The following is a 27,241-nucleotide window of genomic DNA, read 5'->3' on the forward strand; positions in this document are numbered from 1 at the left end:
TATGAAGTCACACCCTTAATTGACAACTGTGTCCCAGAGTACCATTACACAGATTCATTTGGTTGCTCTTTATGTCAATTTTATATTTGGACTTAATTTGAAAGGTTTTTTAAAAACTATTGTGTCTTTGGGAGACAAACAGTATATAATGGATTGAAATTTAAAATCAAGTTAAACATTTATAAGTTCAGAAAAAGTAGATATAATAAACCACTGGTAAAGAATTTTGATGATTAGTGAATAGAAACACATTCAATTTGCAGGAATATTACTCAGCCATAAAAAAGAACAAAATAATGCCATTTGCAGCAACATGGATGTACCTAGAGATTGTCATACTGAGTGAAGTAAGTCATACAGAGAAAGACAAATATCATATGATATCATTTATATGTGGAATCTAAAAAAATGGTACAAATGAATTTATTTACAAAACTGAAAAAGAGTTACAGATGTAGAATACAAGCTTATGGTTACCAACTGGGAAAGGGGATGGGGTGGGGGGGAAAGGGATAAACTGGGAGATGGGATTGACATATATACACTAGTATATAAAAAATAGATAACAAATAAGGGCCTACTGTATAGCGCAGGGAACTCTTCTCAATACTCTGTAATGACCTATGTGGGAAACGAATCTAAAAAAGAGTGGATATATGTACATGTATAACTGATTCACTTTGCTGTACAGCAGAAACTAACACAACATTGTAAATCAACTACACTACAATAGACATTTTTTAAAAAGAAAAAATTTAAAAGTTTTTAAATTTAAATTTTTAATTAAAACTTAAAATTTAAACTTTTTTTTTTTAATTTTAAAAAGCTTAACTTTTAAGCTTCATATAAAGCCAATTTCTATCCCCTTATTAACTGCTTAGCAAAGACCATATTTTTCCTTGATAACTGTGAAATATATTTGTAAATACAGAAATAAAATATTTTAAAAACTGTTAGAAGTTATTTTGCTTTTACATAACATTGATTTGCATTTATAATTAGTAAGATTTTAAATTAATTCACTTCAAGATAACATAAACAGGCATAAGCATACATTTTGGGTGCTTTGAAATGTTTTCTTTTTTTCCTCAAATTATAAAAGCAATATAAAAACATTACATAAAACATGGGATATAAAAACAATTAATTTCTATTACCAAGATCACGATTTTCATTTTCTAATGTACCTTGCAGAATACTTTTCAAGTGCATATATTTTAGCCTAACTGCAATCACTCTCTAAAATATAATTTTGTATCCTGCTTTTTCACTTAATGTGTCATAAGCATTTACTATATTGTACAGTCTTCGTAATTATATTTTTATAGAAGCATAATTTTTAAGTGTACATGATTTATTCAGTAATTATTTCAGAGTTGGACATGTAAGTTGCTTCTCATTTTTTGATGTTATAAATAATATTGTAAAGACTATCTCTGTGCATATTCTTTAATGTTACTATCTTAAAAGATATGCCTAGAAGTGGAAACATTTTTATGACAGTTGACACATACTGCCAAACTACTTTCTTCTCTACTTGGATGATCCAGAAGCTTCACAAACTTAATATGTTCCGAACTGAGCTCATCATTACCCCACCCCACCTCCACCTGTTGCTCCTTCCATCATCTTCTCTCTTGGTGACTAGCATGGCCAGATGCTCAAGCACCACCATCTTTGACTCCTGTCCTTTTCCCTACATGTTCAATCTATCATCAGTCTCTGACATTTACCCTGAAAGAACTCTCATACACTTGTTCCATCCCACTGCTACCACCTCAGTTCTAGTCACTGTCACTTTCCACAGGGAGTGAAGCAACATAGCCCCTTGATTGTTCTCCTTGAACCCAGTCTCTCTCACTGTTCTCAGGGAGCCTATCTGCAGAATGAATGATACCAGTTTAAAAACAGAAGCAACTGCATATTTGAAAGTTGCTAAGAGAGTAGTTCTTAAAAGTTCTCATCACAAGAAAAAAAATTGTATCTATGTGAGGTGATGGATGTTAACTGAAGTTACTGTGGTGATCATTTTGAAATATATACTTATATAAAATCTTGATGCTGTACACCTTAAACTTATCCAATGTTATATCCTCAATTATATCACAATAAAACTGGAAAAATAAATAAGTTAATAAAATGCAAACACACTACTCAAGAGAAGTAGATATTGGATTTGCCTTGTAAGTCAAAAAAACGTGTATTTATTGTTTCTTTTATAGTGCCAGTAAGTTTCAACATGTTGGCTTTTAAAAACAATAATTTTGTACGAGGCCATGTATAACAATTATAATTCTATGCTATACATGCTAAAATACATTTTTCATAATCTGCTGTTTTCCCAGATCTTTGACATGCAGTTTTTTTTGATTTGCAGCTATTTTGATAGACTAGCTTTTATTTATTTATTTATTTAGTTTGGCGGTACGCAGGCCTCTCACCACTGTGGCCTCTCCTGTTGTGGAGCACGGGCTCCGGACGCACAGGCTCAGCAGCCATGGCTCACGGGCCTAGCTGCTCCGCGGCATGTGGGATCTTCCCGGACCGGGGCACGAACCCGTGTCCCCTGCATCGGCAGGCGGACTCTCAACCACTGTGTCACCAGGGAAGCCCATAGGCTATTTTTTTGATAGGCAGAAATTTTAAATTTTTATGAAGTGAAAGGAGGATGATCTTTACCTTTATGACCATAGCCACATGTTTTCAAACTTTCAAATATATGTAAACAGGGCTTCCCTGGTGGCGCAGTGGTTGAGAATCCGCCTGCCGATGCAGGAGACACGGGTTCGTGCCCTGGTCCGGGAAGATCCCACATGCCGCGGAGCAACTAAGCCCGTGAGCCATGGCCGCTGAGCCTGTGCGTCCGGAGCCTGTGCTCCGCAACGGGAGAGGCCACAACAGTGAGAGGCCCGCATACCGAAAAAAAAAAAAAAAAAAAAAAAAAAAAAAAAAAAAAAAAAATATGTAAACAGATGGGATGGGAGCATATTATCAAGTTCAAGGCTCTCAAGCAATGTTAACAAAACATGGTGACTCACAGTCTTAGTACTGAATAAATATGTTCCTTACGAAGGATTTTTTCTTCCAATTTGAACAATTTGATTTCCCTTGAGGTAAAACGCGTTTACTGAGGCCTTTACGCATACAATGTGGAGAACCGCGTTACAGGTAAAAAATTTAAGTCAGGCGCTTCCCTGGTGGCGCAGTGGTTAAGCATCCGCCTGCCAATGCAGGAGACACGGGTTTGAGCCCTGGTCCGGGAAGATCCCACATGCTACGGAGCAACTAAGCCCGTGCACCACAACTACTGAGCCCATGTGCCACAACTACTGAAGCCTGTGCGCCTGGAGCACATGCTCCGCAACAAGAGAATCCCCCACAATGAGAAGCCTGCACACCGCAACGAAGAGAAGCCCCCACTCACCGCAACTAGAGAAAGCCCGTGCACAGTAACGAAGACCCAACGCAGCCTAAAATAAAATAAATTTATAAAAAAAATTTAAGTCAAAACTCTGGTTTTTTTTCATCAACAGCCAGATAAACAGATCCAATGATTGTATTTTTTCACCTAATTGTCCAAGTAATGAATGTATTTTATTCCTTATTTTATGTATATAGGAGACAAGGGACAGTTTAGAGAAGAAAGTGTCCACATATGCTACATGCTGCCTGGGAACCCTTGAGCTCTTAAAAGAAAATGCATCGGGCTTCCCTGGTGGAGCAGTGGTTGGGAATCCGCCTGCCGAAGCAGGGGACACGGGTTTGTGCCCCGGTCCGGGAGGATCCCACATGCCGCGGAGCGGCTGGGCCCGTGAGCCATAGCCGCTGAGCCTGCGCGTCCGGAGCCTGTGCTCCGCAACGGGAGAGGCCGCAACAGTGAGAGGCCTGCGTACCGCAAAAAAAAAAAAAAAAAAAAAAAATGCATTCTGTTTCCTGCCTCTCTGCTCCACCCCACTTCTTTGTTCTGTGCATATCAGTCAATCAAAAAATAAGATGAAAAATAAAGAAGAAATAAAACTAAATAAAGGGGCTTCCCTGGTGGCGCAGTGGTTGAGAGTCCGCCTGCCGATGCAGGGGACGCGGGTTCGTGCCCCAGTCCGGGAGGATCCCACATGCCGCGGCTGGGCCCGTGAGCCATGGCCACTGAGCCTGCGCCGCTGGAGCCTGTGCTCCGCAACGGAAAAGGGCGCAACAGTGAGAGGCCCGCGTACCGCAAACAACAACAACAACAACAACAACAACTAAATAAAGAATCTAATTCAGAATAAGAAATAAAACAAAGAATAAGGTCACTTCTGGACTCTAGTTCTACTGCTTGTTACTCATCTTTACTGGAGAAGGGATGAATTATCTTAACAGAAGAGGGAATTGGCACACAAGGCTCAGACCTTTCTAGAGTTTTCTGTGGGAGGAGTTTCCTGCTTTTGCAGAAAGGAGGCATTTAGGTTTGGTCTAGTCTTTCAGCCATGTGGTAGGGCTTAGCAGGCCTACTTGCTAAAATGAAAATTTTAATATAAACCATTTTCTTCCAAGGTCCCTAGTGCTTCAAGATAAAAACCCAAACAATTCTTCCAGGTGTACAAGGCCTTACATGGCCTGGTCTTTGCCTCTTTGGTCATTATCATTTCTGGATCCCTGTCCCCCATTTCCATACAAAGTAGGTTTCCAAATTGACCAGGCTTCCTCCTACCTAATGGAATTTGCCCAAGCTGTTCCTCTGTCTAGACTCTCGCTTTCTCATTTTTTGAGCTGGCTAATTTGTACTCATATTTTAAACTCAGATGAGGTTTCATCTCCTCTGTGAACGCTTTGACATGCACCAGAAGTGGGAGAGGAGCCGTCTCTGTGAACACCTCAACTGTGACACAGGTACAACACTGCTTTCTAATTATCTGATTACTTGCCTGGTCCCTAATAGATGTGAGCATAGACTGCATTCTTTAAAATCACTGTACCCTAGAGACTAATACATTATTCTCCCATAAAAAATACTTAATAAATGCTAAACTATGAAAGAAAAAAAATGAATCTATGCCTAGAACTTAGAAGAATAGGTATTAAAGAAATATAGTTATAGACATATAGTTTAGACATATAGTTGCATTAATTTTTAAAATTTATTTTTATACTTATAAAAATGGAGTAATATTGGCCTCCAATTTTTACTTTATTAAGCCTTTTTTCCAAAACTTCCAATCTCATATAACCATCATTCCCCAAAAGAAAGAATAATTGCATCAAAAATATAGGAGGCACGTTATTTAAGAATTAAAGACTATCTTGTAAATCACCAAACATGGGGACAGATTCAGCAGAGCACTACAGACTGGCCTAGGACCATGACGTGGCATCAGAGCAGTTGACTTACATTCTCTTCTTCGAGTGTAACTTCTCCCTGAGCCCTTTACAGGGCAAAAAGCAGACAATTAATTAGAGGGAGTACTTTGTGAGACTGTCTAGAGAATAAACTAGGATCCTCTGTTGTTGATTGAGGATAGATCCACAGGCTTTGGTAATCAGAGGAAACAGTGGTAGGTTTGACAATCTCTTATGAAAAGTGAGTATATTCTTTAATCCTCACACCCCGTCATTCCCTTCATAACCACCATTTACACCGCATCACTCACCCTGAGTTGGCAGCTATGCCATGCCCAGAATGAAACATGAACCTGCTCCTTTTTCCACCAGCTTTATCCCAGGCTAAATGCATCCCTGAGTCCTTAGCCTCTGGCTCAGTGTCAAGAGCAAAGCAGCCCTAAGACCACACCCAGAGAGAGCACAGTTGCCCTGAGGTTATGGGTCTGGAGAGTGAAAGGGAATCTTTTCTGGAGGTTTAGGGTTCCTTTGCAGGAGCTTACTCACTTTGAAGGAAATCTTTATAATTGTTTTCTGTTAGACTTAGAAGTTTAAAGGCTGTCACTGAGGTCGGCAGAGATGAAAAATATGCACATCAAGAAGGATGAGGAGCTAGGATGCTGGGAGGGGGTTCTTGACAACCGACATTTAATGGCACTTTGGGCCGTGGAAGGGCTGTTGGTTTACTCTGAGGGTCTACTACTGAGAGCTCCTCTTTGTCTTCTGCTGTTGGTTTGAGTAACATGGAAAAGTTTGCAGTTAGTAAATTGTGGCTGCTGTGCGTAACAGGACATACTTTCAAGGTGCTTTTTCTTTTTTTAATCAGAGACTGAGACTTACGCAAAATATTAAGCAGAACACGGTTATTAGGTGTTTAATTAACACTTCTGAAGTGTAAAAATATATTCTTAAATAAAATTTTAGAAAATAAAGGTATGCAATTCCTTTGCATCTCTGATCCCACCCTCAATCTTTTCAATATTTCATTTTTAAAGAGATTTATAGTCCATGTTATTTTCAAAACAAAGTACAGAGGCAAAAAGTTTTGTAAGTGAATTAAGAATCATGATATACACCATTAAAAAGAAAGGAAGGCACGAGAGATGAGTTAAGCACTGGATTTATTTCTAAATTTAAGGCAACAGGGTAAAAAAAAATCCTATTTTTGTTACCTTGACGTTATGTAACAACCAAAGAAAATATGCAAAATCATTCCCAGGGACAAATTTTTCCCCTGCAATTATACTCAAGTAGGATCTTATTTCATTGGTGCACATATAGGGACACTGGAGTAACAGAGTTGGCACTGGGTACAATTTATAGAAATTCTATTTTAAAAGACTTATCCTATGAATACTCTGTAAAGGTTGCGGCTTAACATTAAATTAAAACTCATGGAAAGCATTTCAAGTTGGGAAAGGATCTGAGATAACAGGGTCCAAATAAATGCCACGGGACTGACAGCACATGCCTCCCGCTAGCAGGTGTTGGGGGTCAGTCAGCTAATGACTGAATTCTCCAACAAGTACTTGTAGGACAAAAAATTCTGTTCTTAATTTAGAGCCACACGCTCAGGCCCAGCCCTAGACTCAAAGATCCGGAATCTCTAGGGGGAATCAGAGGCCAGGAACCTAGGTATATTGTTCACAAAGCTCTACTGGCAATTCTCAGGCTAGACATAGTTGCGCAGCACTGTTTAAGGTCAGAGTTTGGTTTAGAGAGCCGTTAGTTCACCTTAGCCTAGTTGTTTCTTAAAGTGCCTCTATGGGTGGGGTCTACACTACTGGTTAGAGAAGCGGTGAGACCAGAAGAAAGCACAACTATGGAAAACTCTACCAATACCTGATTTTCATGTTGTTTCCTCCAACATCTTTTGGTCATTGTTTTAACAATCACTGTGGAACACATTACCTTAAAAAACTGTTGAAAAGATTCCACATTTGGAGAATGTCTTCAGGGGAGATACCACTGTTCATCTCCTTCTATGGTCCCCCTTTCATTACTCATTGGGAAAGAGAGCCATGTTGTACCTCTCAAGTAAAACTTTAAGCTCCAGAATTATGTTTTCATAGAGAAAGCCAACCAGCAGATGATAGGCAAGCGATAAAGCAACTATTTTCCTCCAAGCACTTCTATGTGTGCTTGACTGACTTCAAAATCCATTATTGTACCATACAAGGTACAATTTAATTCTGAAATTTGTAACTTGGACTTTGCAGCTCACTGCTTATCCTTTATCCCCCTTCAGACTACCCGCTCATACCTCATCTATGTCTATCTGTGATCTTGTTCCTTATCTCCAACAAAGTTCTCCTTTAAAGTTTCCCTTAAATTTGATTCTTATTAACCCAGATATTCCAGTTAATTCCAGATATCATCTGTATAAATGTTACCAAGCATATGGATTAAGGAAGAGTTGGAAAAGGACATGCTACATAAAATGTGATTTATTCCATATCTCGCACATTTATAGGATTGGTTTTTTAAAAAAGGCAGATCTGCCTCAACTTGCAGAACAGAAATTAAACAGCAAAATTTCATTTGACATTGACATTCGATCTGTCAGTGTACCCAGGCATAAGGAGTGTTTCATAACCTCTACAAGCCTGTAAGTCATACTCTGCATCTGTAAGGCTTGAGAACAGACAAGTCCCTTTCAAATGCATTGTCTCGTTTAATCATTACAACAACCCCGAGGGAGAGTATAGTCCCCATTGGAGCAGATGAGGAAGTTGAAGCCCAGAGGAGTGCAGCAGTTTGCCCAGTGTCACACAGCTTGTGAGTGACAAGGCCAGGCTTTAGGAATGGGTTTCAAATCCACCCCAGCGATCAATCACCACCACATGGTGGAAAGAATGTTAAAGGCGAAGAAATAGTTTCCTAGAATAAAGTTACAGCAGTCTGTGCGTCCTTCTGCAGCTGATAACTTGGGGCATCAATTGCCTTTGAAATTCAGGACCCTAAATAAACAGCTTCCTACGGAAGGTACAAAAGACTCAGTGCTGTAATTTATGGTGTGGATCCTGATCTACAATTAGATTTCACAGGACCTGGAATATCAGATATAAAGAACCATTAATGCAATCTCTTTGTCAATACAGAAAATTGCTAGGTTTTTTCATATCTTTACAATAACTATTTCTTATTAAAAAGAAAAATGCAATAGGCCATCTTCCGTCTATAATAAGTTTGATAAGATCACCATATTTAAAAATCCATACTTGAAGCAAGTCTGCTTACCCCTCCTTCATGTCATCAATGGGAAGTGGAACCCTGCCGCCCCTGTCTAGAGCTGATGTGATGTTTATGGCGTTCAGACGCTCTGGCTGCCACACATTTTTCACGGCCCCAAGAAAGTCTCCGAGAACCTCGCTGGCCAACATTTCTTCTACGTTCATATTTTTAATGAAGAATTCGGCTTGATATGGTAACGGGAAGTCTAATTTTGGTGAAAAAGGGTATGCATATCTTTAATGAAGTAGTCTTTTGAAAGGGAAACAAAAGAACCATTTGAGATTTGTTGATTTCTGTCACAATCCTGGCTTTCGGGAACAATATTATTACTGACTTTAAAGGTTTTCTATATAACAGAGGATATATCTAAAAACACGACATACATTAGACCCAGAATTTTATCTACAATGCAATCAAATCTAAGGGACAGCAGGGCAATTCACAATTAGAGAAAAAAAATAAAAAGGAAAAGAAAAAAATGTCAAATCTCAAATCCGTCGCTAACTTGCCAGTGACCTGCCAGCCTCCTTGTCCTGTCAATGTACCCAGGTAGAAGGAGCATTTCCTGAACTTAGAAAAGTATTTTGTACTTGTAGTGTTTTAAAGCTGACAGATCTTCAAACAAATCTTTAATTTAATCATTACAATCCTAGGTAGTGCTATTTCCCATTTGAACAAAGGAGGAAACTGAAGAACACAGCACCATCCTTTCTAAATAGAGAAGACATGGCAAAATATCTATACTTGCTTGTGGGTTGCTTATATATGATATGGAAAACCATATTTTTAATTTGCAGTGTTACTGATCTTTTTAGAGCATGCTAAAACATCACATTTCACTAAACTAAATCTTGATTGTATTTTCAATAAGAACTTTGAAATCATAGCTTTTTCATTCTTTGGATCACTCCACAATTAAATATTCTAGAGAAATAATATTTTAAATTTCTCATGAAATTCCATATCTCACATTGTTAGAGATTTAGTTAGCTTTTTCCCTCCCCAATGTCTCATCAATAATTTCCCTCTAAAGATGCCAGAATGAATATTTTAAACCAACCCAATGTCCTATTCAGACTCTCAATATAAGAAACTTTAAATAAATATAATTTATTTCAGCTTCTCAAATGCTACTCTTCAATTACAAACAATCATTTCCTGTATTCCGGTTGTTCTGTTAAGATAAAGGATAGCTTTCTTTTTGTTTAGTAATAATTCTGTAAGAATAAAGGCTACTTTTTTTGCATACTTACTATGAGGCAGGCCAAGCTAAGGGAAAGAGGTGAATTGCCGTATTTAACACTCACAACCAGAAGGTAAGCAGGTACTTGTATTTTTCTCCATACTTTCAGAAAGGGAAGCTGATCTTTCAATCACTTGAATTTACCTCATATGATTTTTATCTAAGCTAAAAGAGACTGTATATATAAAGTGCTCAGTGGAGCTCCCAATACAGAGTAAGAACTGAGAAAATGGTAAACTTTAGCAATTCTTACAATAATATGCACAAGTTAATTACTTGGACTCTGCCCTTTACTTAAAAGGAAAAAAAAAATACGTCTGGACTATACACAGATTTAAGGTCCCCAACAATAATTACATTATGAATATCCTCTGACTTATTTCATTAAAACTCATGTACTATATGTTCTTATTTCTTATACTATTTTTATCTCATGTACTATCCCATTCTTATTTAATAAACAAAAAACTAAAATTATATGATAAATAACTGAAACCTTGATGATTTCATTTATTATCAAGCCTCTTTAATATTAAAGGACATTTGATGCCACAGATGAAGTCAAGGAGATATTCTGGCTTTTGAGTTTTCAGGAGAGTTTTCCGGAGTGTGGTGTCTCTCCCAAAAGACTAAGTTTTTCAAAGCCCTAATCACAGAAGGCTCTTTACTCATCCCCTACCCTGTAATTTATTCTGCTTATGATTTTGTTAGATTTGTTTGATGTATAGCCCATCTGCAATCTTCTAAAATATGCTATGTTTATTCTCTTTTATGTAGATAAGTTTCCTGTTTTATACTGATACATTTCCTGTTTTATACAGATAAACAGGAGCTTAATCACGCTACATTTTTCCCCATACTGAGAAACAGTCATGCAGAAAAATGTCATGAAGAACAGTTTCTTGGCAATAAATAATATTTATAAATCATACCAAGTATAGTTTTGGGGTATGTGAGAAGTCTACCATCTATTAATTTCATTCAGTGAAATTTTTCTTAAAAAGCATGCAAAACTTTTTCCTTATTATCAGTGCTACTCCTTGGAGAACTGTTACTTGGCTTTCCCTAATCCATGTGACCCTCCGTGGCTCCTTTCTGAGACTTGCGGCTGCCACACCCTCCGAGGCTCCAGGCTGTGCAGCTGCCTGCCGTCTACTGGCCAAGTGCTGCTGCCAGGCCTCCCAGAGATGAGTCACAGTAGCTTTCTAACTTTGGGGAAATCCCGTGCCTGCTATATTTGGATATCACAGAGGCCAAGGGAACAGTAGGCCAACAGATTGGTGGCAGGTCTCTGAGGCACTAAACCCAATTTAGAGAATCACTCTATGTACTCTCCTTGAGCTCCATGCTGTATGATTCTACATGACCAATTTCCCATTAGGTCTCCCAGAGCAGGAGACTGCTGGGCAGGGAGTTGCACTGAACATGGTTATCCGGATATTCAACCCTTGTTACTTCTTTCCTAACCTTATCCGGGAGAAATGGCATGTGTACAGGCCATGCTCAAAGATGTACGTCCTAGTGTCCATATGCATTCCATCGAGACAAGCAAGGAAAAATGCCTGCCATTCGGTGCACTGATTTTCAGAGTCTGGGCCACTGACCCTTATGTAAAAGGAGGCTTTCAAAACCCACATACTTGTGCTCCCTCAACCCTGATTTAAATAAGTAGCCCCTAATGCCAACTTTCAATCCTTCGGTCGTCTAACAGTCTTACATTAGCGTCTGCTTGAACATGGGTCCCCACATGTGTACTATGTATTGAGTACACGTGTGTGGACCCATGTACTCTGTATTGACAGATGCCTGTGTACTCTGTATTGACAGGACTGAGACCAGACTTGAGAAGGAGGAGATTCAAAACTGTAGACCAGGGTATCTTTCAGTTTGTAGTGGCTCCCATACCTGACAAAGGATTCTGAGTCCCTCTGGGAGCATAATAGTGAGGTTAGTGGTCCAAGCCCACTGCAGTGGAAGTATATAACTAAACTGATGGACTCCCAAGGAGAAAGGGAACTTCGCAACCATTCTGCTCATTAAAGGTATTCCAAATTCTACAAGGACACCTTGGACTGGATGCAAGTATCCAATTACAATTGGAGTCAAGAATAAAAATCTCCTTGATCCAAACATGAACACCTTCCAAAAGCCCTTGAGAAGTGGAAAAGTGGGTAGAGAGTCTTCTGTCCAGGCCAAAGGAACTGGTACTTGGACTTGCTTTTCATATATGAAGGTCATTTTAAATTTTACACTAGCACATTTGTTGTCTGCAATTATTATAGCTAAAATGCCTGGGAAAAACCTCATGTTAAGAGTTTCAAAACTTTCCAGCAATCTTCTCCCCAATTATGTACTGCATTATCAATTCTATCGAAATTGCTTTCTTTCATATACTGTAAAGGTAATTTTTAACTCAGCCTTTACTGAATTATTATGAATTCCAAATGAGTAGGCTCTGATAAAATGTGTTGTGTTTGCTTATTTGTTTTCAATTGTACTAGTAAATAGAAGTAAGAATTTTCCTATCCAGGATGCACAACTGTTTTACTGTTTTTGGGGGAAAGATGTTATATCAGTTCTTCTCCTGTCACCTTCATAAATGATATCTGGTATAGTATCCCATGATTTATAAACTTTAACCACAAAGTGTTTAGTGGTATATATTTTTCCCATTGAATGCCAAAACAGGATCAGAATATTTGAGAGTGTAATTCTTGGAATCTCTCCTGTGTCCCTAACCTTCTAAATTCTTAGCCATCACTTACAATTCAAGCATGTGTAACAATAAATTGTTGTTGGACTCCAGCAATTACAGATGCATGATTAGCTATTTAGAAAGGAGACTGTGACCCAAATTATGGTTTACTTCTGTCCATCAACAACTTTTTATCATCATATACAACTAGACTATCACCGATGATAGGTTTTAAAGTAAAATAATACCAATCATGCATTCTATGATCAGCCCTATGTCAAGCACATTTTGAGACTTAAATGATGGCATCCTTACCTCAGACTTATGAGAGAAATAGTATTCTTAGTCTCACTTTACAGATGATTTAACCAAGGCCTGGAGAAAATAAGTGGCCTCTATATTTGGTTCCCTACCCTGAGGTTTTCAGCACCAAAACACATCATGATATTTTATAATGAATTAAATATTGCTTAGTTTTCTACATTTTACTATTTCATTAGTTATAGTAGGTATGTGGTGCTTTAAAACCCTTAACTATGTTTTACATACATATAAAATATAATGAAATACTTCTTGCAAATAAGGAAACAATCAACAACATATTTTTCCATACCTACCTTCTGCTGACATTATATTAATTATCAAATTATGCCTTGCAGTCTCAAAGGTACGCCTATTGTAGGCAGTTATCTATTAGAAAAAGAAAGTCATATTAAAGAAGTAAAATGTTATTTGGAAAACGAAATTCATTAAGGACAAAATGAAAACAAATCGTCATTCTTTCCATTTTCATTATTTGTTTATATACTTACAAAATATTCCTTCTCTGGACAAGAATCCAGAGCTTTTAGCAATATTGTGGGAAAATAGATAATTAGATCTATTTAACATGCTAAAACAACAAGTTAAAATCAGAAAAACCCTTTTATAGAAGACTGTTAAGTGCCAGTAGCAATGCAGATGCATCATTAGTAAATGGATTAACCATTACGAATTACTTACCAGAGCTGTTCTAAAATTTCAAAAAAGCCAAAACAATATATTTGTGTACTTTTAAATGGAGCTTAAGGATCATACCAGAAAGTACACTTTAAAACAAGCACATCTCTGTGTTGTTTGCATTCAGTACTAAACTGCACACCAACCAGTCAAGAAATGTCACGAACCCTTTGGAAATCATATCTCACAATGGGAGTAGAGCAGTAAGGATCACAGTCTAAGAAGCTGATGGCAAATGCTCAAAAACACAAATCAATCCCTTCACAGAGTCAAATATTAGTAAATGTTTGCAGAGCCAATGAACTTACATCAAAGTCAATTCAGAAACAGCCACTGCAAACAACAAACAAAGCAAAGGCCAACAACAGGATATGGCTTCAAAAATCAAGGAATAATTAACTTTATAACAGATATTAAATCACTCAGACAGGCCTGCAGTACCTCAAAAAAACCCCAAATGATTGCGTAAAAGTCTTAGCATCCCAGCACTAGCCTTCTGGCAGTAACTGCAGCTGTATTTGACACTGAGACAAAAAAGACAAAACTGACGCAAAATGAAACAAAATATCTTGCATATTTAAAAACAAGTATCAAAGATTTTAATAGCATCACATATGAGCTTTAAATAAAATACATTACACTCATCAGAAATATTATTTGAGAGAACAGTGAAAATCAGAATTTTGGAATAAAAAATCCCAAACCTTTAACAATATTTCAAAGTACATATTCTGAAACGTGTATTATTTCCCAAAGATAAAAGCACTTATCTCTCCACAATTTGTCAAATTTCTTTTGGATTTAATGACTTCTTTGCTGCTCTCTGTTGGGACACATGATCAATTAGGTTCACACTGAACACTAAAATTAAGACTAGTCATTAAAATTAACGAGGCATTATTGTTCACAAGCAAATGAAGAAATGCAGAAATGTTTGGGAATCCTCATGATTTTAAAAGTTTACCCTGCAAAAATTTTAATAATATTCTCAGTGGAAAAAAAATACTAGATACTATTTGTTATAATATCTCAAAGCTAACGCTCAGAAAAAAAGGTTAAACATTTTCAGATTAATGGCAATATTTTTCTGGCTAGCCTTCCCATAATTATCACAAATTTCATTATTGTAAATTTCATAAATTCTAATAAGTATTTTTATTTTTATTTATTTTTTTGCGGTACACGGGCCTCTCACTGCCGTGACCTCTCCCGTTGCGGAGCACAGGCTCCGGACGCGCAGGCCCAGCGGCCACGGCTCACGGGCCCAGCCGCTCCGCGGCACGCGGGATCCTTCCAGACCGGGGCTCGAACCCGAGCCCCCTGCATTGGCAGGCGGACTCACAACCACTGCGCCACCAGGGAAGCCCTAATAAGTTTTTTTAAATCAGAGGCTACACAAGAGAGTGAAGAACCTTTCATGAATCCGGAGGAAGAATTTTATTACCTGAATTTATATTTAATGCTTAATTTTAACAGCTGTAACAATGCAATTCTTCTATGACTTCTAATGAGATATTTAAATACTGTAATATCCTCAATCGAATTCTACTTATCATGATGATGTGAAACCCTTCATAGCAAAGAGGTATGCATGTTTGTGCACTTTCTGATCCCCTATTTCTAAAACAGTGGCTGATCTATTTTAGATGCTTAATAAGTAGCTACTGAATAAATTAATTAGTGGATATATATGATTAAATATTAGTTTAAGATGCAAAATCTTTTGACTATATTATTAATAGAACATTTTTAAACACTGAAAATATGTTATTATATATGGATGTAGAAATGAGTTATTTACAGATAAATTAATACTTGTGTTAGATGAAAGATATGCCATTTTCATAATCTTTTTTAAAATTTAATTAATTAATTAATTGGCTGCATTGGGTCTTTGTTGCTGCCCTTGGGCTTTCTCTAGTTGTGGCAAGCGGGGGTTACTCTTCGTTGCGGTGCGCGGCCTTCTCATTGCAGTGGCTTCTCTTGTTGCGGAGCACGGGCTCTAGGTGCATGGGCTTCAGTAGTTGTGGCCGTGGGCTCTAGAGCTTGGGCTCAGTAGTTGTGGTGCACGGGCTTAGTTGCTCTGTGGCATGTGGGATCTTCCTGGACCAGGGCTCAAACCCGTGTCCCCTGCACTGGCAGGCAGATTCTCAACCACTGTGCCATCAGGGAAGCCCTCATCATCTTTTTAGATATTATTTGATACATATTCATAACATTGTATGTTGGTAGTAAGGCATAATGCACCCCTGTGAATCCTGGTTCAACACATGTGTTTCTCTCCTACCCTAGCCTCTTGCCTCTCTCCAACCAGAGTAACCATTTTGGATTTTGTGTTTATCATCCCATCCATTTTAAATATAGTTTTATTATCCATGCATGTATGCTTAAAATATATTGTCCATTTTTCTGGTTTTTGAGCACATATAAAAATAGTAAACTGTATGCAGTCTTCTGGGGTTTGTTTGTTTTTTTTCAACATTACCTTAAAAACATTCATTCATGTTGCCAGGCAAGCCTAAGTTCATTGCTGCTATAAATGTTCACTGTGTGAATAGTCCACAATTTATCTATTTTCTTGCTGTTGGACTTCTGGATCTCAACTGGTTTGTGGGTTTCCAGTGTTTTCCTATACAAACATTGCTCAGTGAACATGATTGTGCATGCCTTTGGGTGGACATTTGCAAGTGTTTCTTTTTCTTTTCCTTTTTTTTTTTGGCCATGCTGCATGGCTTCCAGGATCCTAGTTCCCTGACCAGGGATTGAACCCAGGGCACAGCAGTGAAAGCACCAAGTCTTAACCACTGGACCATAAGGGAATTCCCTGCAACTATTTAAGTGCATATCTGGAAGTGGGACTGCTAGATCATAGGGTACAGTGATACTCAGCTATGTGAAATATTCCATTTTCCAACCCATATCCACTGCAATGACCTTTACTGAGGATAAAATTCTCACTGCGGTTTTAATTTGAATATTCCTCCTTACTGAGGAGAGTTTCTTTACTTAAATGGCATTGATGTCTCCTCTTTGGTGAAATGTCTGTTCATGTCTTTTTCTTATTGAAATTGTAGGAGTCCTTTTTTATATTTTACATACTTATCATTAGTCAGCTATATATATTTAAAATATCATCTTCCAGCCTGTGGGCTGTCTTTTCTTTAATGTTTTCTTTTGATGAACAGAAGTTCACAAGTTTAATATGGTAAAATTTATCAATCTTTTCTCTTAAATAAAAAAATTTAGGTGTTATTTAAGATATCTTTCCCTCCCCCAAACTCAGAAAGATACTCCTCTACAGTTTTATATAATAGTTTAAATTTTTGATAAATCCTTAATCTACCTAGACATGAATTTTGTATTTCCTGTGAAGTAAGAATCTAATTTTATGTTTGCCATATGGCTGAGCACCAGTCAATAAATTGACCTCCTTTTCCCTAATCTGTGATCTCTGGCACCATCTCTTTAGACATATATCATTGTTCTTTATGTAGATGGATCTGTCTCTGGGCTCCCTATTTTATTCATTGGTTAATTTGTCTATCCCTGTATCAATACAAACTTATGATTGATTACTACATATTTACAATAAATCTTGCTATCTGGAAAGGAAAGAAACCTTTCCCCTTTTTATTCTTCTTTAAGCATGTCTTGATTTTGCTGTATTATCTTCTTTATAAATTTTAGAATTAGTTGCCAAGTTCCATGAAATAACCTACTGAGATTTTTTTATTAGAAGTGCATTGAATCTATAGATCAATTAGGGGGAAAGTGATGCTTTCATGATTTTCAGTCCTCCTATCCCTGAATGAACTATTTTTTTCATTTATATAGGCATTCTTTAATATCAACAAAGTTTTATAATTTTTCCCATACAGAACTTGCATACCTTCTGTTAGATTTATTCCAAGTACATTATAATTTTGTTGCTACTAAAAATAGTATCTTTTAAAAACATGTGTTTTTCTCAGTACTGGTTATTTAATGAATAAATATAACTAAATTTTTTATCTTGATCCCATAGATTACTGTTAGGCTTTCTGAAGATTTTAATAGCCTATAGATTCTTTATATCACTGACTATTCCATTTCTTCCTTTTGAATAGTTATAAATTTCTTTTTCTTTCTTTACTGCACTGGATAGGACTTATAATATATTCTGTAATAGATGTGATACAGGGGGTCATTCTTGTTTTGTTCCTGAATTTAAATGGAATTCCTCTAGTGTTCTCCCATTAAAAAATGATGTTTGCTATTATTATTATTTTTTTTTTTTTTCGGTACACGGGCCTCTCACTGTTGTGGCCCCTCCCGTTGCTGAGCACAGGCTCCGGATGCGCAGGCCCAGCGGCCATGGCTCAAGCTCACGCGCCCAACCGCTCCAGGGCATGCGGGACCCTCCCGCACCGGGGCACAAACCCGTGTACTGTGCCTCGGCAGGCGGACGCTCAACCACTGCGCCACCAGGGAAGCCCTGCTATTACTTTTGATAAATAACCTATTAGGTTAAGGAAGTTCACTTATATTCCTAGTTTGCTAAGAGTTATTTTTTTCTTATCAAGAATAGGTGTTGGGCTTCCCTGGTGGTGCAGTGGTTGAGAGTCCACCCTGCTGATGCAGGCGACATTGGTTCGTGCCCCGGTCCAAGAAGATTCCACATGCTGCAGAGTGGCTGGGCCTGTGAGCCATGGCCGCTGAGCCTGCGCGTCTGGAGCCTCTTCTCCGCAACCGGAGAGGCCACAACAGAGAGAGGCATGCGTACCGCAAAAAAAAAAAAAAGAATAGGTGTTGAATTTCATTAAATGCTTTCTCTGAATCTTCAAGGTGATTGTGTTTTTCTTTTTTAATCTAGCAAGGTGGTCACTTACATTTATGTATTTCTTTTATAACTTTACTAAATATTTAAAAAATTATTTTGACAATAACTCCAAATAACTTTCTTTCTTATATCTACATATATTTCTATCTTATATCAACATTGCCTTAAGAAAGCAGATTTATAGATAGAAATCACTGAAATGTCATGTTAATACAAACTTCAGTTCAAATGAAGAAACACCTTCTCTCAGCCAGCATGGAAGCTCATATCCAGAGTCCAAGGCTGATTAAAACTTTGGAGAAAAACTCAAAGCATGTAATCTCCTAAGAACCTCCAGAAATTCTACAAATTTTTGGTGGTAGAAAACATGCCACACAGGACATATACAAACTCCTGGCAATTCCACTAGCAGTTCCTATGCTGGTGCCCTGGTCACTACCAGTAAGCTTTTATGGAATTGAAGAGGTAAATTCCAATTTAAGATCCTAGAGGCATCTAGGCATAAAACTATAGTAGACCTCTCCTGCCATTAATTGCCATTATAATTCTGATTTTGTTAGGTATAGTAAAGAGTGAAACACTTTTAGCTTTTATATCCATTCATTAAAAAAAATTAATTCCCATTAAAGGTTCAATGTCATCATTGTTTTTGTTATTGTTTCAATTTCTAATATCTTCCAGGTATGATATTAGGTACTGGTAAAAATCTGATTAATTATAGCAACATCATTACTCCCAAAGTAAAGGTCAAACATATCCGCGTGGCTTACAGAACCCTCAAAGATCCGCTCCTACCAACATCTACACCTCCGTTCCCATCATTTGCTCTCTGGAGTGCATCCTGTCCTCTAGCCACACTTGTAGTTCTCTAAGACTATGTGGTTATGTTTATGCATCCAAGATTTTGATGTGCTGCATCTTCTGCCTAAAATAGCCTTCCTTCTATTTAGTGAATTTCTATTTACCCTCTTATAACTCTGCATCAAACAGCACCTTCTTATTATAACAGTTATATCAGTGCTGGCTAAGTTTGAGTTTCCATTCAGTGCTTCAACCCCTGAACTGTAAGACATGGCAGGGCACAGCTACTATTCATCTTTCTACCACCGACACCTATCATAATGTTCAGCACAATGGTAGGGGCTCAAAAGACGTCTCTTTAATGACTGAATGAACATGAAATCTGAAATTAAAATTTGGAGAAAATAAGTGTTTTCAATTTTTGTTCATTTTCTTAAATAGAATTCACAGTAATTTATTTCTTTTAAATACCTTTTAATTTTTTTCACTAATTTAGACGGCACTTTTTTACATAAAACCTGAAACAAAAAACTCTGTAGATGAACAGAAAGGAATGGTACATTTCCAAATGTTATCTAGTGTGTTTTCATGCATAAAATACTGAAAGCTGCTGCCATGTAATTTTAATTACAACATTTGAAACTCAAATTACAAAAAAACCAAGAATATAATTTTGCTCTTTCTAAGTAAATTACCTCAATGACTGTTGGTTTCCCCACATTTTCAGCCGTTGGAGACCCATATAGGACTCCATCACTATATGGTGTCCTTTGGATATATCGAAGCCATCCAGGCCGGTCTGGGTAACCCATTAAATTTGTGTTAAATGTTATGGGATCATTACTAATCTCGCCTAGGTAAGAAACACAGAAGTTAGATATGACAGTTATTTTCACATGTTGCTTTGATTGTTTCAATAAAAATATGTCTGTCTAAAATTTTTTTTCTTAACATTTGTAGCAAATTAAATACACACCAAAAAAAATCCATCTGGGAATTTAGATTAGGGCCTCATGTAAGAAAAAAATTCTTCTGGTTGTTTAGTTAGTCTAGAAATCTGATTCAACAAAGAAAGCATATTCATACAATTTGGGGGTAAATTTCCTTTTCTTTTTGGGGGGGAGGAGGTCACATAGCAGTGGAAAAGTTCTCCCAATGAGACAACTATCTTTCAGGAAAATCCCCTAATCATGTTGATGTATTCATTCTTCTGAGAAACCTTCCTTTCATGAAACTCTGAGCACTATCAAACTCATCTTAAGGGATATCTCAAAATTATAAAAGTGTCATCAAAACAAAAATAATGTAATTTTAAAACAATGGAGGATGAGTTGAAAAAAATCCAAATCCAAAAGAACTGCAATAACATGACATTTATTAATAATAAACAATAATAATGGTGTCATTTTATTAGCATGTACCTGGCCTCTACAGGCACTATTTCATCTGATTTTCAAAGATACCAATGAAAGTAGTACTCTTATTTGCCCTAATTTTATTGATGAAATATGTAATTTTCCATGTTAATTCTTCATGGTCATATTAAGTGGTGAAACTAGAATTTAATCTTGGCCGACTCCAGAAACTATGCTCTTAACTACGTTTTCTTCTCCAGTGTTCAAGCTGCTGCTCACAAGGTTTAGCTATATAGTTTTGCAAAAATAGAATGCCCCTCATGAGAACACATTTTTTAAGTTATTGATGAAAAGACTGCCTTGTTTCTTGAATGCTGGTGAAAACATGCTTAACTATATTTTATGAGTGTTTTCAGGTATGCTATTCATCATATAATCCACAAAAATAATACTTATATTAATTCTAATGCTGTAATTTTCAGAAATTCATTTTTATTTGTTACTTAAGTAAGAGTCATAATAACAATGTATTTTCTCTTGCTATTCTTTCTGTATCTTCGTTAATTTGATGGCATTTGTGACAATCCAACATAACATAATTTAAACCAATAGTAAATTAAATATGACTTCGTAACTGGTATTACTTTGAAGAAAAATTAATCTCCATTATATGATTATGAAGTTATATAAAATTATCTCATATTGTAAAAGTTTTTTTGAGAACTCTTTCTCAATACCATATTCCATTCTCTTCTACAACACATGTATAGTTTTCCAAAAATCAATGTACTCTGTAAGACTCTAAGTCTTAATGTGGAATATTGTAATTGTACATCTATAATTATTTCTCTGAGAATACAGGTAGATCATTTGTCAGAAGCACAAAACTCAAGACTAGGAAATCAGAAATACACTTTCTTTAAATTTCAAAAATGAATTATTTCCTTCAGTAATTAAATTTCTAATCTTAAAATGGGAAATATTCTATAACAATCAATTTATCACATATCCAGACCATGTCAAATAATGTCAGTAATATCTGATCATATATCATATAGATTATGCACATTGAACAAAAAGAAAAATTTAGTAAATTAACCACTTTATTTCCCACCAGAACATACCAGGTTTTGGGTAAGGTGGAAATTCCCCCTTAAAATACTCTCTTTCCAAAACATGAACAAAGAGGACACCTGCAGATGGGTAGACATTCCGATCAGAGTGCACCTTTGAGAAAATAGTGTACACTGAAAACAAAGAGGGAAGATAAGAGACAAAAAGACAAATAATGAGCTCTGCTTTTGAAAATTCACTTACACTGTAAAGAAGCGTTTCACTATGTAGAAATTTCTGAGAAAACTGAAGCAACATGCAAGATTGTTAAGAAGTTTGTTTTAAAGGGGAGTGGTTTTAGGACAAAACATGGAACAACTCTCAACTTGCTGTGTTTATAGACTTTTCAAATATTATGTAAGCAGAATTAGGCATATTTAATATTTTAAATTATTATTAAATAATAAAGACATCCATGAAATCTCTTTTGTAATTTTTATGGAGATTATTACCAACAAAAATACATCATGAGAACTGACCAGCTATATAATTGCTACAGTATATATTTTTTTCAAAGCAAAGTATGAAGAGTCATTTTTATTTATTATTATTATTATTTTTGCGGTACGCAGGCCTCTCGCTGTCATGGCCTCTCCCGTTGCGGAGCACAGGCTCCGGACGTGCAGGCTCAGTGGCCAGGGCTCACGGGCCAAGCCGCTCTGCGGCATGTGGGATCTTCCCGGACCGGGGCACGAACTCGTGTCCCCGGCATCTGCAGGCGGACTCTCAACCACTGCGCCACCCGGGAAGCCCAGGGGTCATTTTTAAATGGTAACAGTCTCCACCGTATTAACTGTTTGCCAGACAGCATATCGGACTACATAATACCATTGATATATGTAAGGTGACTTTCATATATATTGATACTTATAAAAATGCATTGGATACTCTTTCTTTGAGCATTATTCCCCCCCTATCTTTCCTGGAAATGATTTATTCCACTTTACCTGATCTCGACATTTAATAATTTACACATACAATCTAGTCTATTATGCTACCTCCTAAATAATAATAATTACATCATAACATTCAGTGCAAATCATTTCTTTAAGTGAAATGGGGCATATTTCATGATTTACTGGCTACTTAAGATACATAATGTGAGTACATTAAAATGACCAAATTGGTTTGATTAGTTTCAACTTATCGTTTTTTCCTCTGATATCACCATCTCCACCAAGACATTACTGTCATTACCCTTGTCACCTCTACAATCTCTTTTGGTTTTCTGTCTTCCTGTTTGGCTACTGGCTGCAATTTTTAAACAGATAAACCCTATCAGGCAAGTTCTTTCTCTTAGTCACTGATGGATTTGTAAATGTAGTAATTAACCTTAAGAACCCAAGGCTGCTCACTCCTGGGCTCACAACTAACTAAAAGCCCTTGGATGGCAAAATCACTGACAGTGAATTTTTCAGCATAAAAATAGGAACTCCCACAAAAATGTTTCTTTATCTGTGAAAACTTGCCCCTACAGTTCTGTGGATGGCTGCCAAAAATGGGGAACTGAACTAAAATATTTGGCTTGTAGCTTCATGTATCCATAGCTTTACTACTAAAAACACAACTTCAAAGGCTGTGGTAACAGAGGGAAGAAAGCGGCAAGTTAGGTTTAAATTAGGTACATAGGGAGACTCGTTCTTTCCTGACTTGTTTTGTACTAGCACTGGTAAGCATTCCCATGGCATTTAGAGTACCCATTCTCTACCCAAGAGCAATTTACTCACCTGTGAAAATGGTCCCGTTCCAAAAAAATAAGAATAAGTGAATCACAGAAAAATAGTGAGGATGAGAATTAGAGACTTTTCACCAGCTGGATTCCATGGCATCCGCTGAATGCTAGGTGCTGTGGAGAATGTGAAGATGAAGGAGACCCAGTCCCTGCCTTTCATGAGCTCACCATCTGGTTTGGGAGACCAACACTCCCCTATCTAGGTATGACCCCAGAGAGACAAACTGCTCTGGCAAGACCTGGAAAGATGGTGAAGAGCAATGGAAGCTGCAAAGACCTGGGAAAGATTTATATAAGAAGTAGAATTCAATGTGGCTTTTAAAGTACTAGCAAGATTCTGAAACTCAGGGATGGGCAATTTCAGCGGTGAAATGTGCAAGATACAAAAGTGGGATACTGTGGGGCCCTTTCAAGAAAGGAAATTAAGCCAGTAATGCTAGATCCTTGTAGGGGGGAGGAAAACTGGGAAGATGAGTCAAATTATGGAGAGCTGTGAACTCCTGGTGAGAAGTTATTTCATTCTATACGGAAAGGTGTTTAAATTCTAGATCACAATCCTACATCAAAGGTACAGGAATGTTTTGCATAATTCAAAGGAATCTCTTTGGAGCTTATCCAGTTTACTCTTTCTAGAGATTAAAAACACCTTGAAGTCCAGCACTGAACTTTATTTACCTTTGTTATTTTCTTGGCACCTAGAAGGTGTCTGGCACATGTGAATAATTTTATAAATGGATGAATACATTCTAATACAAAGCACTGTAGAGGGAAACACAGCTCTTATGTTTGTGGACTAAATATATATAATACTTAACTTCATCTTCAGTTTTGTAACTTAAACTGATTCTCATATGTGTGTAGCAGTTTATGGGTTACCATCCTCCATTTACATTATAAACTACTAACAGTCTCCCGTAGTTTTTGCTGCCATAAGGTGGTAAAAGCTAGCTTATAAATCAAAAAGAAAGGTTGTTCATATTAATAATATTAAAATGGTTCTATTTCCTATATGGCCCATGGCAGGGCCTAAAAGAGAATCATAAAAGGGTACTTGTCACTGTTTATTACCTCACTTCAAGGACTAGCATAGAACATCTCACTTTCTGCTTTCATAAAACAAAACAAAACAAAACAAAAAAACAACAAACAACATTTCTACAATCTACAGAGCCAAACCACAATCTACCATGGCCCTCCTGGGTTTTAAGATTACACGCACATTTCTTTATTCATGTGTACAACTGCCTTTCTGCAATCTGCTGAACTGCATACTTGCTGGTCAGTTACCTTGGCAACTCTGCAGTAAAGCCTGCTTTACTGTAAGTATAGTATGCCATTCACTTTGAGAAAAACATGATACAGATGTATGACACACTCATCATCTAGAGATGGAAAATGACTAAGCCACTATGTTTTGTTTGTGAAAATAATACTTCCTTTCTGTAGCATCAGTTTAAATTATGGGCACCCACAGAACATTTTAGAGAAGTGCCCTTTACCTTACCTTTCCCATTTGTTACTTGCAAAACAAATAGCTCTGCAACAGAGGCTATTTGGGCAGTATTTACACCTAGCTTCCTTTCAAAAGCAACAAGTGACACAGAGAATTCAGAGTTATGGGCTCTTGTTCTAAACATGAGCGGTATAAACAATACTGATAGGGTTTGCACTAACACCAAAAAAGGCTGTTACTTAACAGTGAACACATGTTGCACTCACACATGTCTAGGTAGTACTCACAAACAGTAAGCTCGGCGCATACTGTTTTCCCTAAAAGAAAGTCTTGAAAATGAAATTTAAACACTTTAAGAAATCTCTGAAATACCCATCCCTGAAAAAAATCTCTGAACAGTCTCTGAAATATACAAGAATACAGTGCCATGCTAATCAAGCTGAGGTCACAGGGTCTGGCTGCTCTGTGTATTGCATGGCTCTCCAATCGTCTAGGGCTGCAAATCCATTACCTCTGCAAACACATGCCACTGGATACAAATGAAACTGGAAACCAGTCTGTGGCTAAATCCGTGCAAATCCACCACCATTAATGGGCAAAACAATTAAACCAAAAGTCCAACCCACGCGGGTCAAAAACATCATCTTCAAACCACAAGGGTAGCTAGATTTGCAAAGATTAAAAACTGAAGACAGGTAGTCATAAATAACGGAACGTTTTAAAGGAAAAATTACATATATGAGTTGAGAAGAGCAAAAGGATATGTGGGCAAGTGGCCGGGGTTATATTTCCCCCTCCCTAAATGCAGGTCCAATATTCCTTGTTAACATGCTACCAAAATCTTTCTATACAACTGTTCCCTGTTTTAGTCATAAGGCATAGAAACTACAAACTATTTTCGACAATGTATCTTATGGGACAGCAGAGAGCCAAGAACCAAGGAACAGACGGTGATGGCCGTAGCAATAAAGTGGGACCTCATGCTAGCTAAGTAGCATCCTGTCTTCCTTTATTAATAGTCCATTTGAAATTCTCTCCCTATGGGAGCAACACTGAGATGAAAATATGAGGGTGAACATTTGTGTGCTTATTTACAATTACTTAAGAACAAAAGCAAACCTGGATGTGTTTAGTAAACATCAAATTTTGAAAGGGTTATGGTGGTGCACTGCTAACAAATCTAGAGCATAACACTTCACAATTATCACAATGATTTTTTTAATGACATATGCACGTGCACAGGCACATACAAAGTCCACTCTCTACAAAAAGGTCCGGAGAACACCTACCAGCCCTTTTTCTGCATCAAGAACAAGGACATGACTATAAAAATAAACTGGCTGCTGAGTGTGACATCCTACAAGTCTCAGCTAGATTTAAGTCTTAAAGTCTCTCCTCTGAAGTCATAAAGGATTGTCAGTATTCACGTCAAGGTGATCTCTCTCTCTCTCTCATAGATGCTTTATCAACAAATTAATCACTTTTAAAGGTCCACTTACATCATCATTTTCTAATTTTTGTGGTTTGAGAGAATACAGTAAAATCTCAGTTTAGCAGGAACCCCAACGAAGGAAACATTTTAGAGAGCTGAGTTTTCTAAAGTACTCGGCGGTCGATCCTTCTTCATTATGGCATAAGATCATCATTTGGTGCATCAATTATTGCACTCCCCTCTATAATACAATCATGCCCTTATGGACTGTTTGGTTGCCTTGCCATTTACTGATCCCAGTAGCACTAGCAGGTCACTGTCTGCTAATGCTTTTTAAGGTTGTGTGTTTTATAGATTTTCTGTTTTCTCATCTGTAGACACGTTGTCAGCCGTCACTTCTCATTGCTATCCATATGTTTCCTGTAACAGCTCCTCTATCCCTTCTAATTTGCTGCTATTAATCCGCTGCAGGTCTAGAAACCAGGCTACCAAGTGAGGTGGGACTGCGTGTTAAAGTAAGAACAAATATGTACTGTTTTAACGCATGCAGGGCTCTGCTGGGTGTGAAAAACAGGAGCCTGCGTTTGCTGCATCTATTTTGGCTACCCAGAGACCCTTCTGTGGTGTATTTCCTGATTCTTAGTTGACACAGTATACTTCTGAAAAGATGATCTTACTATAATTGGGAGACAGCCATTACTTGAGGAGGTGGCAACATAAACTCTATGTATTAAATGCATTCAGAAATAAGTAAGTGTACCACAGAAAGTCTTAATTCAACCCATATGTTATGTAAACAAACTGTCAAATCAAAAGGAGGGGATTTAATGTGCTGTATAAAATAATTTCTTACATATTTGATGTGTGGGAAATATAGTGCATAATTTAAACGAAGAGATCTATTGATTAAGTGATCTATTACCCTTAGCAATAGCTAAATCAGCCTAAGAACATAACACACTAAAATAGGTAATTTATTAATAAGAAACTGAAGCCTATTTCCAAAAGCA

General features: G+C 37.2%; 1 protein-coding gene across 10 annotated transcripts in view; it reads right to left on the bottom strand.

Annotated features, from left to right (window-relative positions):
- The window catches only part of SGCE (sarcoglycan epsilon), a 69,602-nt gene that overhangs the window by 21,600 nt on the left and 20,761 nt on the right, over nt 1-27,241 (bottom strand). For 9 of the 10 annotated variants that reach the window (XM_059074022.2, XM_067042514.1, XM_059074018.2 and 6 more), the window contains 4 exons: nt 21,626-21,748; nt 19,842-19,999; nt 13,145-13,217; nt 8,596-8,794 (listed from right to left, as the gene is read on the bottom strand). In XM_059074022.2, the coding sequence (XP_058930005.1) occupies nt 8,596-8,794; nt 13,145-13,217; nt 19,842-19,999; nt 21,626-21,748 (553 nt within the window). The remainder of the gene's footprint in view (nt 1-8,595; nt 8,795-13,144; nt 13,218-19,841; nt 20,000-21,625; nt 21,749-27,241) is intronic. The other variant, XM_067042515.1, reaches the window with a different exon arrangement.

Source organism: Kogia breviceps, chromosome 9 (genome assembly GCF_026419965.1).
Source record: "Kogia breviceps isolate mKogBre1 chromosome 9, mKogBre1 haplotype 1, whole genome shotgun sequence".
Classification (NCBI taxonomy): Eukaryota; Metazoa; Chordata; class Mammalia; order Artiodactyla; family Physeteridae; genus Kogia; species Kogia breviceps.